At 29.7% G+C, this 19498-nt stretch overlaps 2 protein-coding genes across 2 annotated transcripts; both read right to left on the bottom strand.

Moving 5' to 3' along the window:
* Nucleotides 1-4398: 4398 nt before the first annotated feature.
* LOC130818330 (histone H2A) lies at nucleotides 4399-5713 on the bottom strand. The gene is made up of 2 exons (XM_057684461.1): nucleotides 5426-5713; nucleotides 4399-4922 (listed from the first exon to the last, which is right to left on the bottom strand). Exons 1-2 carry the CDS (start codon nucleotides 5636-5638, stop codon nucleotides 4680-4682), a joined length of 456 nt encoding a protein of 151 aa, XP_057540444.1. The 5' UTR covers nucleotides 5639-5713; the 3' UTR covers nucleotides 4399-4679.
* Nucleotides 5714-11968: 6255 nt separating this feature from the next.
* Nucleotides 11969-14451, bottom strand: LOC130818300 (thiamine thiazole synthase, chloroplastic). Its single transcript, XM_057684423.1, has 2 exons — nucleotides 13431-14451; nucleotides 11969-12182 (listed from the first exon to the last, which is right to left on the bottom strand). The coding sequence occupies exons 1-2, from the start codon at nucleotides 14334-14336 to the stop codon at nucleotides 12018-12020; spliced, it is 1071 nt and encodes a 356-aa protein (XP_057540406.1). The 5' UTR covers nucleotides 14337-14451; the 3' UTR covers nucleotides 11969-12017.
* Between the last annotated feature and the right edge of the window lie 5047 nt (nucleotides 14452-19498).

The raw sequence follows: 19498 nt of genomic DNA on the forward strand, positions 1-19498 counted from the left end.
TGATCTCGTTTCATTCGTTTTAATGTAAAGTTTATTAATATCAGTTTTTATAATTTTTAATTATACATGATTAGATTAAAATCAAAAAAGTGCATTAATAGAGTACATAAAGTAAATAAGACGCTTAAGAATTAAGATGAATAGGAGTGAGTAATAAACATAGTAAAAAAATTAAAAAGAATATTATAAAATAATTATACATTAATCAAATTTGTTTATGTTGATAAATAACCAACTAAAAACAATAAAAAGAATATTATAAAATAATTATACATTAATCAAATTTGTTTATGTTGATAAATAACGAACTACCAAAACTTAATGATCAGATCAGATAGATATAGAAAAAAAAATTTATCTTTATAAATGTTTGACTAAAATAATTTGACCTTGTGTAGGTCGGATTAAATCTAATATATCATAAATTTACTGATTTTTCATAAACCTTGCTGATAAAAATAGCTAAAAATATCACTGATCGATTATTCTAACATTTTATTGATTATTCTACAATAATCCAAACTACAAGGATGTTTGTTAAGAATACACCAAAGCAAACTCTTATCTATACAACAAGTCATTTTATATAAAAAAGTAAGAATAAAAAATAAATACAAAATTAAATATAAAACATTGAAAAAATATTAAAAATTAAAAATTTTAAATAAAAAATCAAGTAAGTTTACTTTTAAATTTTAACTTTTATCTTTCATATTATTGATTTTTGATTTTATTTTTCTTTTTTCTTAGCAATTTACCGGTAAAAATCAATCGCTATCTAAGCAATAGTGTTAAATATTCATGATTAATTAAAAATTAATTTTATTATAAAAAATTAATATAAAATTGAATTATTTAAGCTAATTTTTTTAAAAATAATATTATATTCGATTTAGCTCGTAGTTGGCTTGCCGTTAGGTGGGACGGACTTAAGTTAACAAGTTGAGAAGTAGGAGGGCCCAGAAAAACAGGTGATTGAGCCGTCGCCGACAGTAGCCAGATTCACGATTCCATTTTAAAAATCAATTTTTAGTCTCAATTATTGTTATCCATTGGAGTATTAAACAAGTTGGAAAGGATTACATTATGCCTTATCTAAATATTAATAATAGTGTTTTATTAATCTTATTCTTAAATGCTATTTTAGCATATAAAGTCATACCATAATTCAATAAGTCAGATAATATTTTCTTAAGTTAACAAAAGAAATAATAAAAACTAAAACAAAGACAAACGTAAATAAAAAAGACGATAATTCTTGATGTTTAAGATATCTTGTGACACACTTAAACAAACACTAAATACTTCCTCCTTTCTTAAATACTTGCTACGTTTGGATTGTACGTGCTATTCATCGCTTATTTTATATATTGCGCTGTGTAAGTAAAAATATAGTCAAGTGGGATTTTGTTTGATTCGTCTAATCGCATACTTTCATAATATTACTTTTTACAATTTTTAGATGTATATAATTCAACATGTAAATAAATAAAATAACACATTAATTTACGTAAAACGTCAAATAGAGCAAGTATAATAAAGGGGAGCAGGTAAAATCAAAATTAAAATCATACATTAACAAGTGAAGATGGCAGCAAATTCCGAGATATTTTCACTCTTTTGTTTTTACTTCATATTTTTGCTTTTGGAGAAGAAAGGGTTATATTTTTTCTTTCATTCAATAAACAACTACGTATTAAAGGTTATCAAAAATCACATCTTACATACATGGTGTACGAGGCACAAAAAGGCGCAACTTTGAAGAGTCTCCTAACTTGCATTGCGCCTAAATACAGGGGTTTATTCGGGTAATTAAATCGGTTTTAAACGGGTGTCATTTAGTTCGGTTGTATTTCAACTCGGTTATTTTTCAGATGCGTGTTGCGACGGTTCACACTCGGGTAGGGTCAATTAGTCACAGTTCGGTTGAAGATCAGTTATTCGAGTTATCAGGTTAGCAACGGTTCGGTGTTAGTTGAAGTTCGTGTCGAGTGTCAATCGGTCTCGCGTTGTCATCGGTTAATAATTGGTTCGATTTTACCGGGTACAGATCGGGTTCGGGTATTTTTCAAGTAGAATTCGGCTACGAATTACTAATTACTATTGATCGAGTCAGTATCAGATTAAATTGCTAGTCATTAATTGATAATAAGATTCCCTTTACTTAAAGCAAAATAGTTAAAATTCAAATCAATTAGTGATCATTATTACTTTGTTACTTTTACTTATTTGACCGAAAATTAAAATTATAAAGTTCTATCAATTTTCATCTAATTCGATTAATAGTTAAATACACATTGACCATTAATTATTAACTCTAAATATATGAAACCATGTATTTATAAAATTTTATTTATTATAATATCTATCACTTTATTAGAATAACTATTATGAAGATTGAATATGAGTCGATCATACTTCTATGTTAAAAATTTGTTCAGGTTTACAACAGTTCGATCTAAACTTCTTTCGGGTTAATTTGATTTTAGCCGGATCGAGTTCGATTTTGAGCATTATTCGGGTCGAATATGACTCGAGTGGGTCATTATTAGGTTCGAGTAATCTCGGTTAATAGTTATGTGTCTATTACAAAAATTGGTTACAACTTGGGTTAAATTTTCCCATTTTCGATTGTCAACCGGTTCCGGTACAACTTCGGGTCCGATAATATCAGTTCGATAAAGCTAAAAAGAAACATATTTTGGGGTCGATTTACTTTCGATTTCTGTTTGAATTTTAAGGTTGAGTCGCTCTTGAACAACTCTACGCATAACACTACACAAGGAGGCATTTAAGTAATCATCTCTTAGTGCCTCGCGTGCATGCCACAAACGCAGTTTTAAAAACACAAGATGTGGCAAAAGAACTAACTTCTCATTCCACATGAGTTGATACTCATGCAAAATTGAGTAAGAAGCATTCAAGGTAATTAGTATAGCTTCTATTAGTGACATCTATCAACCTTGCACCTGGCACATAGTGACAAACCAGGTGTAAGCTTTGTTACCCGGATTCTCAAAGCTCGGATATTGGTATAACACTTAAACACTTAATTTTAGACCAAGATTTTTGTGTTCTAGCATAATTTAGGCAAGTCGGACATTTAGGACACATTCCCATATCAAATACGAGTTCCCGAGCTTGGGTAACAAAGGGTGTAACAAAGAGTAGATTTCTTTGTTGAGCTCGAACAAGTTCAAATCAATGGCAGAGTATAAATATGCAAATTGCATCTTTGACATTGAAAGAATTTCATCAAGGGCACTAATGGCTAGAAAGTTGTTCCCATCCAAGAATGTCTTTCAAAACAACATTACGCCCAAAAACTAATTTCCTCATTTTATCCTACTGATGGGCTTCGTCTATGAGTACACATAATTTTTCAAGTGTATAAACATTTTCTAAGACTTCATCTTAAATCGAAGTATATGCGCACAAAACTTATAAACTTATATTTCTGCCCCATTAAAATTGCTATATTAGGCTTACTAAAAGCTTATGATGTTAATTATAGCAATCTTTATGAGACAAACGACTTTCAATTTAAGCCATGGGATATTGAAAACCATCGGTCTCTTGAAAAAGACTGTTTCTTTGATAGAAATCTCTCAGGCGCAGTTCATTAAAGCTAAACTAAAAGATGATAATGGGCCGGCCAAATTAGAGGTAGTCTCTCAAAGAGACCGTCTCACAAATTTTGTGTATCGAGAATACATGCCTAAAATGATCACCAATGGAAATAGAATCAACACATGATCAAATAAGACTGCAAAGCGTGAGGCGTGGGCATGATCAGAGACGAACCTGCAGGTGCGATCATACTCTGTACATTACAACAAGTCGTCAACCTTGAGCGTTACCCTTCTTGATTCCAACCAAATTACATCCATGCTCATGCTTGATTCTTCATAAACAATGGGTTGATTCAACACATAACTCATCGAAATGGAAAATGTATCAACAAACTCTCATCTTCACCTAATTACTGGGTAAAACCATACTCAGGTCACAACCTTTTACAGCTGAAGCTTTTCACTTTCTGATTATATGCTTCAAAATTTGGTTTATCTCACCAAAATCATCCTTCTAAGTTCTAACTACCACAGCTTGTCTGCAAGTGTAACAAAGAAAATGGTTTTATAGAGCAATCAACAAATTCAAACCTGCAATTATTGATGTTATTCATAACATCATACAGGAGATAAGAATTTATTGTATTTTCCAAGAAGGGCTGAATTCTGGAAAACAAACAATCAATTCATAAATTGTTTCATAAAAATGCAGCCAAAACATTGCTCAAATTTAACGTTATCAACAATTCTAGCAATTCCGTTAACAAATTCATTGTAATTTTTGAAAATTCAAACAGTTTAAATCCAATTATAAAAGATTGAACTCTGTCCAACCAATTAGAAAACATTTCATTGCAATTAAGGGAATAAACAGGGGTTAAAGAGAACAGTCATTGATTCCAACAACATTACAAAGAAAGTGAATGATCAAACTATTATGATTCGATTCACAAATTATCTCCTCAACTACAACTCAGAACCCTGATCCCATTACCCAATTTTTTCCAAATTAAAAAACCCTAATTAAAAACATCTACTAACATTACATACAAGGTTCCATGGAATACAATCTAAACTGAGAACCAGCCAAATCCACCATTAATCTATTTAAGCTTTCTTTGGGGATTTGGTAGCCTTAGACGGAGATTTGGGTTCCTTAGGGGACTTTTCTGCAGCCTTCTTTGGCAATAAAACTGGGTTGATGTTTGGAAGAACACCTCCATGAGCAATTGTTACTCCTGCAAGAAGCTTTCCCAGCTCATCATCGTTCCTAACAGCAAGTAATACATGCCTTGGGATGATTCTGTTCTTCTTGTTGTCCCTTGCAGCATTTCCGGCTAACTCCAACACCTTCATTTTTAAATCAAGGTGATCATCTCAAATTAGATCCGAAATGCCCAAATTCAAATGAGTAATATATAAGATTTACTGGCAGAATTAAGAAATTGTACAAGCTAGTAATTGAAGAAATAGTTAATTATTGATCTGAAGAGACAAAGTAAACCCCAGCTATAATCCACCCAAATCTAGAAGAAATATACCCATTAAATCGTAACCAAAAGTAAAATCATAAATCCATATTTCAATCATCAAATAGTCCAACAAATTTAGAAAGTGAAATTAATCCACATAGATTAATACACAAACAATATTTCAATCATCAAATTAACCCTAACCCTAACCCTAACCCTAATCACGACATAAATCCATCCCATTCTAAAAAGTAAATTACTTCTTACCCAAATCAAAAATCAAAACATATAAATAAACACAAAACCCATATTTAATCATCAAGATAACCAAACTCTAAATCAAGGTGTGATTACATAGTCAATGATATAGAGAAATCATACCTCAGCAGCAAGATACTCAAGAACAGCAGCTAAATAAACAGGAGCACCAGTACCAACACGTTGAGCATAACGACCTTTCTTCAAGTACCTTCCAATTCTTCCAACTGGAAATTGTAAACCAGCTTTAACTGATCTTGAAACTGGCTTCTTCTTTGGTCCTCCTCCTTTCCTTCCTGCTGCTCCCTTCTTTGATTTTCCACCTGTGCTATCCATTTTTCTTCTTCTCACTTCCCTAAGAAAATGGAGGAATCTTTTTGCAGGTGAACAGAAACTGTAATAATGGTGATAATAGGATGAAGAAAGATGTTTTTATAGTGCGCTTACTTTTCGAGGGACTTTTCTGCCGTTGGATTATAATTTTTATCTACGGATTATATTACATTCTTTGTAATCCGTGTGTTTTTGTTTGAACCAATGGGATTCGAGTTTTCTTAAAATATATATTTTTAATAGAATTATATTTTGGATAATATTTTACCCTTGTACAGTTTTTTTATTTTATCTTTTGTTTTTTTTTGTACTTCACCTGTAATATTGAGTTACTTCGAATCCAGATTTGGAGTTAATCCAACTCGACTATGATTTGATTTGATTTAATCTCGTGTATAATTATTATAGTCAAATTTATCATTATTATTGTCATTAGTTTTATATTTTTGCTCATGTAAACTGTAATCAAAGTTTAAAAAATAATAAACGACAACGATAATAAAGAAACACTATACACTTGAGAAAAACAAATAAAGTAAAATAAAACAAAATACATAAACTCGATAATTGAATTTTAGTTGACCCAAAATTAACTCCTATTAATAATAATCATAATTATTGTAAGGATATTTACATATACACAATTATTAAAATTTATTAATATATGACTCAATGTATTATGGCAAGAAAGCATACTAACAAATCTAATTGTACTTGTTAATTGTTATTTTTATTTGTTCCATTTATTTTTCTACTATTTCATGCACTAATTTAATGATTATTATACATAAATGTAGTAAAATTAATATGGACCGAGTAGGGATGGAAACGGGTCGGATTTGGACCGGGTACAGGTGGACCCGGATCCAGATCCGTTTGCAAGACCCAGATTCGGATCCGCTGATACTGCGGATCCAGTACCGGATCCGGGTCCGAAACGGGTCCAGTTTTTTTTTTTTTAAATGTGTTTAAATTGCAATAAAGCGAAATTTATAGACTAATGTTAATAATATATATAATTTCACAATGAATCACCCAAAAAAATATGATACAACTTAAAATTCTCTTCAAAATATCCAACAAACACATTCAAAACAATTTCGTCAATCATTCATGTTCTTAATCATCAAATGTTACCAATTTGTCAAAATTCTTTAACACTAACATCGTCAATATCCTACAAACCAAAAAAAATTTAATTAATAGATGCAATTTTTAAAAATTTAAACATAAGAATATAAGATTATAAATTTATAACGCAAAATAAATACCATATCAAAATTGTCCATTATTTCCACATCCTCACCATCTTCGTTGATAGTTGAACAAGCATAAGTTCCTTCAAAATTAATTTCAATAACGAAAAATATAATTACATTAGTTAGTAAAATATAGACTAAATGTGCAAATTAGTATAAAATTACCTTTGACATCATCAACCATCTAAGTTTGCAAGCACATCAAAGCCTCCACTGTTTGAGAATGAAGCCTAGACCGGTGAGCGCTAACTACCCGTCCACCCGTGCTAAATGCACTTTCCGAAGCAACCGATGAAACAGGAATTGCAAGAATGTCTTTGGCAATTTTTCTTAAAGTTGGGTAGCTTTGGTCTATCTTCCACCATGCAAGTATATTAAATTCATTATTCTCTAGCAAAGTACGACTCTCTAAGTATTGATCAATTTCACTTTTAGTGGGCACATAATCAATTTTTTGTCTCTTAGTCCTAGCAAAATCATCCTCATCACCAAGATCCTCAAATTGTGTCTCCACTGGAGAACTTTCATTCACATTACATTGACTTTTATACTCATCGAAAAGATTATAAAGAGTATTTCTTACTCTTTCCACTTTAGCATTGGCATCATCTCCATAGAATTTCTTAAAATAATGCACCACACAATCCATCTTATTTCTCGGATCTAAAATGCCCGCAATGGCCAAAAGCTCATTAGTATGATCCCAATATTTGTCAAACTTTTCTACCATTTTCTTAGTCATTTTTTTAATAATCTCACTATTGTCATTTTGCCTCCACTTAGTTAATGCAAGTTTAATCTCACAAACATTACGAAAATACAAATTTGAAGTTGGATAATTTCTATCAGAAAAAACCTTAGTTGCCTTATAGAATATTTTCAACTTTTGACAAACAAGAGTAGCCATTTGCCAATCACGATCACTAGGCACATCAAAATTCAACCTTCTATGTAGACGTTTCAACTTATTAAAAACTTCTTTAAAAGGCAAACAAGTGTCAAGCAAATCATATGTGGAGTTCCACCTTGTTTTACAATCAAGACTCACCCTTTTAGGTTTAGTCACATTCAAAAGGCGACAAGCTTCCTCAAACTTTTCAATTCTTTTAGCAGTAGACATCCAAAATGCAACACAATCTCGAACTTTGCAAATAGCAGAATCAATGACATCTAAATCATCTCTTACAATCAAGTTAAGAATGTGAGCACTACACCTCATATGCAAAAAATCTTCACCCAACATTAAAGAACTGCTAAGTAAGTAGATCCATCGATTTTTCTTTTCACTTTTAATTGTGATTGATTAGATGCAAGGTTTAAATGTCTACTTGAACATGTTTTTTTAACATGTTTGAGAACATGTGAAGTTCCACTACTCCCTTTGTAGGAAAGTGTTTTCTTTACAAGTCTTACATTTTGCCATTTGTACAACATTCACATGTACAATGTCAAAATAAGTCCATGCTTCTGAAGATAATTTCTTACTTTTAGCACTACTTTGTTCAGTGGATTCATTTTCAACATCAACATTACCCTCAAATTCCCCATATGATTCATGAATATGATGCTCAATAGGTTGACTAGAAGCACCATCAAGTCCATCATTTTGATTATCCATTTACTCAACAATACACAGTGATAAATTTACTAGTCATCAATTACCATTGAACTCAACATAAATCAAAAATTACCATTTAACTCAACATAAATCAATCACTAAACTCAAATAAATGAACATAAGTCAACCACTAAACTCAAATAAATCAACCACTAAACTCAAATAAATCAAAAAAATCAACCCTAGACTCAACATTAGACATATATCTACTACTCAACATAAATCAAAAGTATTGTAGGAAAAAAAAAATAAGGGTTCATTACCTTCAATGGCGCTGAGGAGGAGTAGGGAGTGAGGAGGCTGGGCCGGTCGACTGTCGAGGCTCGAGGAGTCGAGGGTGATGAATGGCGCTGGGCTGCTGGCAGAGGGAGGGAGTCTAGGAGGGAGACTGTGCGACTGTGCGAGTTGGAATGGGAGTTGGGAGTTTGGGACTTGGGAGGGAGACGGGCACACGGAAGTTTAGGGATTCAAATTCAATCTGGGTAATGTGTGTTAATATATTTTAGATATAAAAAAAAAAAAAAAAAACGGGTCCTCCAGATCTGCGGGTCCGGGTTTGGGTATTTTTCTCAGATCCGGATTCGGACCCGTAAAATTTTAAAGGATCCGGATCTGACGGGTCTATATTTTTAGGACCCAGATCCGTGAAAACGGATATGGATCCACGGATCCGGGTCGGGTCCAATACCCATTGCCATCCCTAAGACCGAGTAAATAACGCATGCAATCAAGCGTGACTTTAACGTTATATTCAAAATGCGAATTTTAAAATTTAAATATACGTGTTAGGTATTCTTTCTATATATTTTTTTTATTTGTTCATTTTAAGTTTTTTTATTTAAGAGAAAATGAATTTAAATTAGATTTTTGAAGTATATATGTTAGAGCTATAATATATTTATGTGAGATTTTGTTAGATTTGTCTTGATAAAAAGTTTTTTAATATATAATTTTTATAATTTTTTATGTGCGTACTAAGAGATATTAAGGCTTAAAATTTGCTAAAAAATGCGTGCAAAAGGTAAAGTAGACAAACAAAAAAGAACGAAGGGGTATTAAACATCTAAAGTGAATAATTAATGCTTGAAAGTGAATTATTAAATTAGTTTAACACTTATATCAAATATATCTTTCAAAAAGAAACTCACTTATCATTTATGATTATTTTCAAACATTCTTTGTAAAAAACAATTATAAATAAATAATAGTTGAATTTATTTTCTACAATTACATAAAATAAAAAGTAATAGTTAGATTAGTGTATACTATTTGCTGCCGATTGTACAAAAATTAGTTTATACTACCTCTGTTTTCATTTGTTTTTCACATCTTTTTTATGGTCAACTTGTTTTAATTTAATATTTAGAAAACATATATAAGACAAATCTATTTTCCATATAGATTGATGAGAAATCATAAGATATAAAATTTAACACTAAATTTTGTAAATTCAAATTTCAGAAAAAAACATATGAAAATGAAGAAAGTATTTTGACAAATCGTCCTACTCTCTACATTCATTTTTGTTTATCTACCTTACTTTTTCACGTATTTTAACGTAAATTTTGAACTTTGATATCTCACATTACGCATAATAAAAATTTGTAAAAAATATATATTAAAATTATTTATATCAAAATAAATCTAACAAGATCCGGTATAAATAAATTTTGTCTTGATTATATAGTTCAAAAATCAAATTTAAATTTCTCTGTAAAAAAGTGAAAAAATTAAAGTTAAAAAACAAAAAGAAAGCGAGTGCATCATTAAACCAATTAAAAGCATTAAGGTTGATCGGACCATAAGAAAGACGAACCCTTAGCAATCCTCCTCTTGTCATTAAGACTACCATGGACATGGTCATCAAATCTAAATTCCAACATTTTTCTGCAGTAATTTTTGTTCGTATATGTTTGATTTCGTTTGGTTTGCCCAAAATCTTCCATTGTTTTTGCTTTGTAGTTTGGGGCGTATCCAATGAGAGATAAAACCCAATTGGTTAACCAATTCATTGCCATGGACAACAGTTAGAACACTTAAATTTGAGTACAGAGTTGGCCAAAGGAAGCGCAAAGATAAGGGGAGAGATAACGAAAATCAAACTCTGGTCACCCGGCCAATTCCCTTGAGTTTTTAGCCGTTAGAGAAGTAAGAGTTTTTATTATTTTTTTTTAATTATAGAGATTGGTATATATTACTCCTATATTTATAGACGAGAGATGAAAATAATTAAGTACTATAAATGATTGAGTTGCAAATAAAATATATTTGTATCTACAAATGATCTATAGTGATTTTCTTTTTGAAATAAAATTAAAATAATTAGGAGTACTATTATAAATTTATTAAATTTTTATTAAGTTTGAGTTTATTGATGAAAACTTCGTTATTATTTGTTTGTTTGTCACAAAAACTATTTAAATAGTTATTATTATTTTTAAAATATTATTATTATTATTATTATTAATAAAACATGTAAGTTTATTCAATATAACATGGACAGATTAATTTTAAGAAAGTAATTATTTACATGTCATCACTAGAAGGATTATGTGTAATAATTCTAGAAATTTCTTTTTCTTATTTTCAAATTTTATAAATCAATATCTATATATAGAAATGGGTTTTAAACAAAATTAAATTAAATTAAAAACAAAGTTATACAATTGAATAAAGTTTAAAATTTGATATCAAAAGTCAGCAAAAGTCATGTACTAACAATGTTTGTTTCCAATGACAAATTCAAAGTCGATATTTTGCGGTTAAATTGTTACTCTATTTAGGGTTGACATTTAATAAAAATGAATTGATCTCAAATAATAATTTAGTTCATTATCTTAATATATTTATTTACTAGAAAATAGAAAGCCAAATATGATGTGCAATTTAAGTAACAGCTAAATTGATCATATCATGGGCTCAGTCTCGCATTCAAAGTCAGAAAGTCAATGTTTGCCAATTTGTTAATGTCTCATTGCAACAAGTGGAAACCAATATTTTACTGAATCATTTTTGACACAAGATCAAATTTATCCTTGAAATAAAGATTCACCTACACAAATCAGTTCATCAGATCGATTTCAGATTGACATTAGTTAATTTGGTTGGGTTTCAAATTGTATATTTTTTGCGTAATTGCTAAATAGATTAGAGATATTCATTAAGTCTATAAATATATTTTAATAAGTATTGGTGAATTTGCTTAATTGCTTGGATTTTTTTTGGTGCAATTAATAATCATATTTTTGATAGAGATGAAATGAATTATTTAGAATAAAATACTACTAGTTGAGAAAGGGCTTAAAACTACCATAACACCTGAAAAAAAGTTCTAAATAAAAAAAAAAAAACACCCATATTTTGGGCAACTAACAAACAAAAGATTAAGGCCTTGTAACAAAGACCCTATTATTACAAACTTTCCCTTTTTTTTCATTTTGATTGCTTCATTGGATATGGGCTGAGATAGACTGGGCTGGGCGGGGCGGGGCTGGGCTTAGAGATATTAAGCATCCACAATCTCATTGTCCTCAGCTGATGCCAATATAAACTCGGGTTGTAACATCTCTTTCACTGAACCATCATCAAGGGCATTGTCTAGGCCCAATGCTCTTAAGGCTAAATGGGCTGCCTTTTGTCCTGATAACATCATGGCCCCGAAAGTAGGTCCCTGCATAACACAAAGACAATGTCAAAATTAATCCCATAATACACAAATAATCCGATTTAAAATTAACTCGAAAAAGAACCAACGTACAAATAGTTTTTTTATGCTATATTTTATAACCTCTGCCATTTTTATAATGTAATAAAAATAGTACAATAGTGAAACGATAAAACCATGAACTATCCAACAAAATTCATGTATTTGTCCTGTTTTGTAAAAGAGATAGATTATAGATAGCGGATATTTTTTTACTAGACTACAATTTACATAAGACAAATATTTATTGTCTACAAATTAAAGTTTGTGTATGTGTCTAGTGATATTAATACATCATTCCGCCATTTATTCTCAAGTAACTAACTCAATTAAAAATTAAAATAGATAATTAAGGTTTTAGAATATAAGTATATGAAGCACACACCTTACTCATACATAAGACTAAATATTCTTTAACTAAAAAAATAATTTATATTTAAATCTGCACGCCATATTGACTTCGAAACCAACTCAACAAAAACTAAAACTCATAATAATAAATACCATGTTATATATATCCTTAACATTTATATATTCAAAGTTATTTATTAAAAAAAATGTTAAAAAGGCATCCACTATACGAATATCACCCTTTATTCATATCCATTACTTTGGCTTTTACTTAGATATTTTATTTCACCCACTCCATTCTCTATGCTATGCATGTGATATCAGCAATTCAGCACATCACCCGTTTTAACTTCAATACATAGACATCTTGCGCATTTTATCTTCAAATACATGGATATAATGCGCGATGTACTAACATAAATATTTTATTTTTTTAACAATTTAGACATAAAAATTAAGTCTATACAAATAGACTCAAAATTAATAAATGAGCATTTTAAGATATAAAATATTAATATTACATTCGAAGTAACATATTAATTCATACTCAGCATAAGTATTTCATTTAATTTTTAACGCTATTTATTAACTCTCTAAGTTCTATTTTATTCTATAACTATATAAGCTAGAGCATAGTCGTACATGCTTCTGCTGGATTTTATTCAATTTGTATCAATACAAAATTATTAAAATCAAATTTTATTATAATTTTTAACTATCCACATTTTACTTAAAAGACTGTTTCTCAATAATGTTAATTGAAAAATTAAACTTATGGCATCAAATAATAATTTTTTTTTCCATTTAAGAGTATAAATATAAAATTAAAAAAACAAAAATAGTAATAAGTTTAAAGAGATATACCATTCTAGGAGAGCCATCAATCTCAGCAACCTCCATACCAGTAACAACCATTCCAGGAACAACCTCCCTTGTCAATCTAACAATGGCGTCTTCAGCAGAATTCATATCCAAAGCACTCATACCTGGAACATTCTTGATCATTCCAATATCCAACAACCGTTTAACCCCTGTTGCCCCAAATGGTCCATCATGCCCACACGAACTAACCACCACTTTCGCCTCCATTACATTCGGATCCATACAGCTTTGTGTATCATGATTCATCGATACCAAAGCCCAGTTTGTAACCACCCCTGAAACCCGACCCGATTTCACTATCAAATCCTCAGCACAAACGGCATTGAAAAGTTTCACATTAGGTTTAGCCAATAATTTTGACATGATTGTGGATGTGAACAGAGCGGCGTGTTTGATTACGACGTAGTTATCTTGTTCGTCGTAGGCTACGCCGATCTCGTCAAGGAAGCGGTGAGCCGGCTTACGGACAACCATGGCGGAGAATAGTTGTCCTCCGAGCCACGCGCCACCACCGGGACTTACCGATTGTTCGATGATTGCGATGTTGATGTTCGGGTTTTTGCTGAGTTCGTAAGCGCAGCTTAAACCGGCTGAACCGGCGCCGATGATGACGACATCAGTATCGGCGAAAGTAATCATGTCCGTCATGTAACGACGGGTCATTTCACGGGAAACTATCGATTCACGGATCGGATCGAATTTGATGTTGTTGAGGTCGTATGGAAGTGGGGTTGGAGTGGCGGACATGGAAATGGCGGGTTTGGGTTGTTTGTAGGAGACAGATCGGGTCGGGTTTGATGTTGTTAAAGGTGCGCCATAGATGGGAGAATCTAAGAAGGATGGTTTGTTTATTTTGGCTGTAAGAGCAGCGGAAGCCATGGAAGCCATTGTAGGAAGATAGTAAGGTTTTTTTGAAGGTTGAAGAGAAAGATTAGTAATTTGTGTTTGTGTGAGTAAGGAAGTTAGTGAGGTCAGATTTTATAGACTAAAAAAGTGGAGAAATGGAAAATATCTATTAATTGACAAAAAAAGTAATGGTCTAAAATAGATATTTAAATTTATTTGATTTTTTCTGTCCATGCAAATTTTTTATTTTATTTTTTATAATAAAATGTCATGAAAATTGTTTTTGTCAAATCATTATATTTATGGTTTGGTATTCCGAAGCAACAAGAATGATAGTAAATGGTAGTGCAAATTTTCATGATATTGTAATAAAAGTTTGAGCATATAAAAATTTTGCTTTTATATAAAATCGTCTCGTCGTAAGACAATCCAAAACAATAAGTTTATAAGCAATATAACTTTCTAATATTGAGCTATTTGATTTAAGTATGGGCATGTCTAACTGTGCATGAGGCCATCCCATAAAAGAATTTGTGCAAAAATATTTGTCTTTACCATTTTTCGTTACCACCTAATACCGCATGTTCAAATAGTAATACATTGGAATGAATTTTATAAGAAAATAACATTGTTGCAGAGTAACCAGTGCCATTCAACTTGTCAATAGATGTTTCTACCAAAAATATACTAACTTTTAGTTACCAATTACCATTCTACAATTTAGTATCCATTACGAGACAGGAGAATAAAAGTACAAAGAGAAAAAAAACTGGTTGAATTAAACTTGATCTCATTTCTGAAAAAAAAAATCCACCAATATGAAGTATAGATTAATCTATAATTTTATAATTTGCAATTTTTTTTTCAATTGTCCTAGTCATTTCTTTGTAATCATAAAAGATTTCATTGAATAATAAAGGTAAGTTTTGTTAGCTATTTTAGTTGTTTGTGTTGTAACTTTTTTTCTAATTAATTGATCCAAATATTAGAACAAAAATAAAACTGAATTTTCCTTCAAATATTTCTAATTTCAAATTGTAATCTTTAAAATTAATCATTTTCAAGTCCCAAATCATATATACAACCATCGATATTACCAAATATAGCCAAAAAAAATTTTTTACTACTGATACAAACATTTCAATTTTCAACTTTCTCGCTTTGAGTATATACCAAATTACATATAGTCATTGTCATTTATGATTTTTTTAAATATAATAAATATCACCTAAATATTATCACCAAAAGAACATCTGACGCAACTTTGTTGCTATTATTAGCAGATATTTTTTTAAAGTGAATAGGTACCCTATATATTAATCCAATGCCCCCTTTTCATTATATTGCCACTTTTTTTAATAACTAATTACTAAAATACCCTTAAATTTATTTTAATTATAAAAGCAACCATTATTAATTATTATTACTAAACTAAATTTATTAATAATAATTAAATTAAAATAAAAAATATTAATTTGAAAAGAGAAAATAATTTTTTAAAATCGGAAAATAAACCTAATCGTATGTTTTGTGTTGCAATTTGATACATAATCACTCTTTTGGGCGAATCTTTTAATAGGAAAATCACATTACTGCAATATTTACAGCATTATTTAGAACCTAGACTTCAAGATCTTTCCAATGATATATTACATGCCCAATTCCGATAATCGAGTGAGAAATGATGATCGTTTATAATTTACTTTTGTTAAAATTTGATATATGTTCAATCTTTTAGGCATAAATTTTTGTAAAAAAATCGTATTAATGCAAGTTTGCGGCATTAGAAACTAGACTTCAAGAGCTTTTCAACGACATATTATATGCCAAATTCTGAAAATCAAGTGAGAAATAACGACCGTTTAAAGTTTAATCACTGCAAACTTTAAACGATCGTCATTCTCGCTTGATTGTCGAAATTGGGCATATAATATGTCGTTGAAAAGCTCTTGAAGTCTAGTTTAATGCCGCAAACCTTGCATTAATACAATTATTCAATAAAAAGTTATGCCCAAAAAATTAAACATGTATCAAATTTCAGCACAAACAAACTTTAAACGATCGTCATTTTTCGCTCGATTATCGAAATTGGGCATATAATATATCATTGGAAAGATCTTGAAGTATAGGTTCTAATGCCGCAAACATTGCAATTATATGATTTTCCTATTTAAAGTTATAGCCAAAAGAGTGAATGTATCTAATTTTAAAACACTAGGCATTGTAATGTGATTTTTAGTTTTAGCTTGTTTTAGTTAAATGAGTGTTCGGAGAGAATTTTTAGAGAGATGTTAGAGATTAATGGTTTGAAAAATAACCAGGGGCAATCTTGAAAATTCAATATATAAGGGGTAGCGATAATTTAAATAGAACCTCCATCCAATGATCAAACCTCATCATAAGAACTGCTATCACCTTCCGTCAAATTTAAAACAAAAATTCTTCTTAACTATTGCTTTCTATAATTTAAAAAATATAAAATTAATTATCATTAGTTTTTCGATAGGAGGAAATAATTTTTATGTAAGAGCCAAACATTCTTTATATAGTTTCTTATTCCTCAATTTAAAAATTTAGAGATTCAGATTTTATCTCAATTAAAGAATAAATATTTATACTTTTATGGGAAAACTCTATAAGTCTGAATTTGAGTAGCACTTAATTCTATTTTTCCCTCTATTTATATTCTAATAGAAAAAAGAGTTACTCAGTATAAAAGACCATTTTATAACAAGTTGAAAATCATAGCCCATTAATATTGTAAAAGAGTATCCCGTCTGGGCCGATATACTACGTCAAATGAGTCATGTCCCATTAAGTATTAAGTATCAACCTTATATTTGGTAAAGTGCTTATGCACTAAATATTGATATGATGATATCCATTTAGTTGGATGGTTGAAAATTTTCTTCATCACTATACTCACTCTATTCCCACATAAAATTATGATTATGATTAAGGGCTAAATTTATGTATTAAAATATGGATTTGCGGTTTTAACTATACTTAGTTGTTTTCGTGCATAAAATTTTTCTTTAAGCGTATTTTAAGAGTCGAAGGACTCTTCAGCCGCATCCTCCTTATGAGTATGTGTTTCCATCTTCCTTCCTTCAACAAACTTCGATTATAGTTTTTTATAAGCGGAACACACTATGTATAATAATGATGATAATGAGTCTGGATAGGAATAAAAACAGCACATTATACTTATAAGAGAAGAAGCGGCCAACAAATTTCTTGGCTTGAGAAAAGAAAAGTTTAATAACACAAAACAACACAATATAACATAGAAATTAAAGTTAATAATATGACCAAAAAAAATTAATGGCTTAGGATTCTCATAATTATTGACGTCCACTTTGCCAAGCACTAATATTAGTATATTCCATATACTTCTACTACTATATCATTGTCATTCTCCATCAAAGTTCTTTGAATTCTACTCTTCTAAGACTCATCTTTATATATTGAACTAGTTGGACTATTATTATTCTATATTCTATATATATTATTACACAAATTAATATTAATAAATTTTCAATTAAATAACTCACATAATATGACTCCCAATTTTTCCATGAACATAAGTTCTTTTTTCGTTTTTTATTAGGAGTCCTACAAAAAGGTGGCATCCGTCAAAAAAAAAAATCAAAGAAGGTAAAAGATATTTATAAATTATCGTTTAAGGCAATTTCATGGAGATACATCTAATATATTAGTTAAATAATCTAATCAATATAAATTACATAAATTCTTAAATGAGATGGTCTCACGGTGTGGCCATGATTATTGAGTTAGCCCAATATACACTTATTGTATTAAAATTGATAATATTTTCTAATGTTAGAGTGATCACTTATAGCCGTAAAGTGATAAATATATACAATCTTAAAAAGTCAATTAGAAAAATAGATTAATTATGAATTCGTCTTATAGTGACACAATCTCATATAAAAATTATCGTATTATTTTAAAATCGTCTCACTAGGAACCGGTCCATTACAAGAATATCAGGAAGATATTTGAAGGCAATGAATGTTACATGGGTCATATTCAACTTTTTAAAGTGACGAGACACAATCTACAAATTGGCACAAAAGGCCAAGAGGTCATTGTCAACTTACTACTACTGTCTACTAGTGATTGTTCAGGCCCATTACACAACTGTACTTCCTTTAATCTGAAATATTTACACATAATTGTGATATAATTATGATATGTTGTATGAAAAAATATCAATATCAGTAGCAAATATATTAAAATGAAGAAAGTATTTACCTTTTGTTGTAACAATTTATAATTTATTCATATGTAATAAATCTATCTCTATAAATGCAAAAGCAAATTATATGGGGATTATAATTTTAACAAATAATATATGTCTCGTTTTATATGAAATCGTATCACTAAAACACAAATCTAAGTAATTAACTTATTTTTCAACAATCACTTTAAAATCCTTAATGATCATTTTTAACAAACTCAATTCACATAGACCAACCTAATAGAAATGATCTTACCATGAGACCTCTCATTTAAGAATTTGTGATTGGCATATTGAATTTAGGAAAAATTTACAACAAGTATATTTGAGTATTTCGACAAAATTTGTAATTGCAAAGCAATATAATAGAGAAAATATCAGTTAAAAGAAATTATTACTTTAGTAAAAAAAAATAAATCAAATTAAGTAAAAAAAAAAAAAAGTTTATTCTAGCAAAAATTATATTCCATATTTACTTGATACATAATATTTTAGAAAAAGAGGTGAGTGAGTCACAAGGCATACAAAGTGATCAACTCTAAAAGACCCAAATATAGAAATTCACATACCATAGTTGATCACAATCATGTAATGCAATAATACTTAATTATTATTCTTAATATTAAACCTACATCTATAATATTCATAATATAAATAAATAAACAATAGATCATCATCATACATTATACATTCCGAAAACTTTTTAAAAACATCGATAAGAGAAAGGTCTTGAAGGAAAATTTTCTTTTTCTCTTAGAATAACAAGATGGTTGTGTATAATTGAGGGCTCTTAAAGTAAATCCTTAAATGAAAATCTAATTAATGCATATCTTTGATCTTGTGACTAAATAAGAGCTAGTATGCAAAGTTTTTTTAGTTTGTCAAAATGCTAAATTTGAATCAGATTTTCAAGATAAATCCATCATTTTCAAACATAGCA

This window comes from Amaranthus tricolor, chromosome 7 (genome assembly GCF_026212465.1).
Source record: "Amaranthus tricolor cultivar Red isolate AtriRed21 chromosome 7, ASM2621246v1, whole genome shotgun sequence".
Taxonomy (NCBI): domain Eukaryota; kingdom Viridiplantae; phylum Streptophyta; class Magnoliopsida; order Caryophyllales; family Amaranthaceae; genus Amaranthus; species Amaranthus tricolor.

Coding starts and splice junctions, on each gene's coding strand:
- LOC130818330 (XM_057684461.1), bottom strand. CDS start 5,638: ATGGATAGCACAGGTGGAAAATCAAAGAAGGGAGCAGCAGGAAGGAAA. Junction 4,923..5,425: donor TTGAGTATCTTGCTGCTGAG/GTATGATTTCTC, acceptor TTAAAAATGAAG/GTGTTGGAGTTAGCCGGAAA.
- LOC130818300 (XM_057684423.1), bottom strand. CDS start 14,336: ATGGCTTCCATGGCTTCCGCTGCTCTTACAGCCAAAATAAACAAACCA. Junction 12,183..13,430: donor TTGATGGCTCTCCTAGAATG/GTATATCTCTTT, acceptor TGTGTTATGCAG/GGACCTACTTTCGGGGCCAT.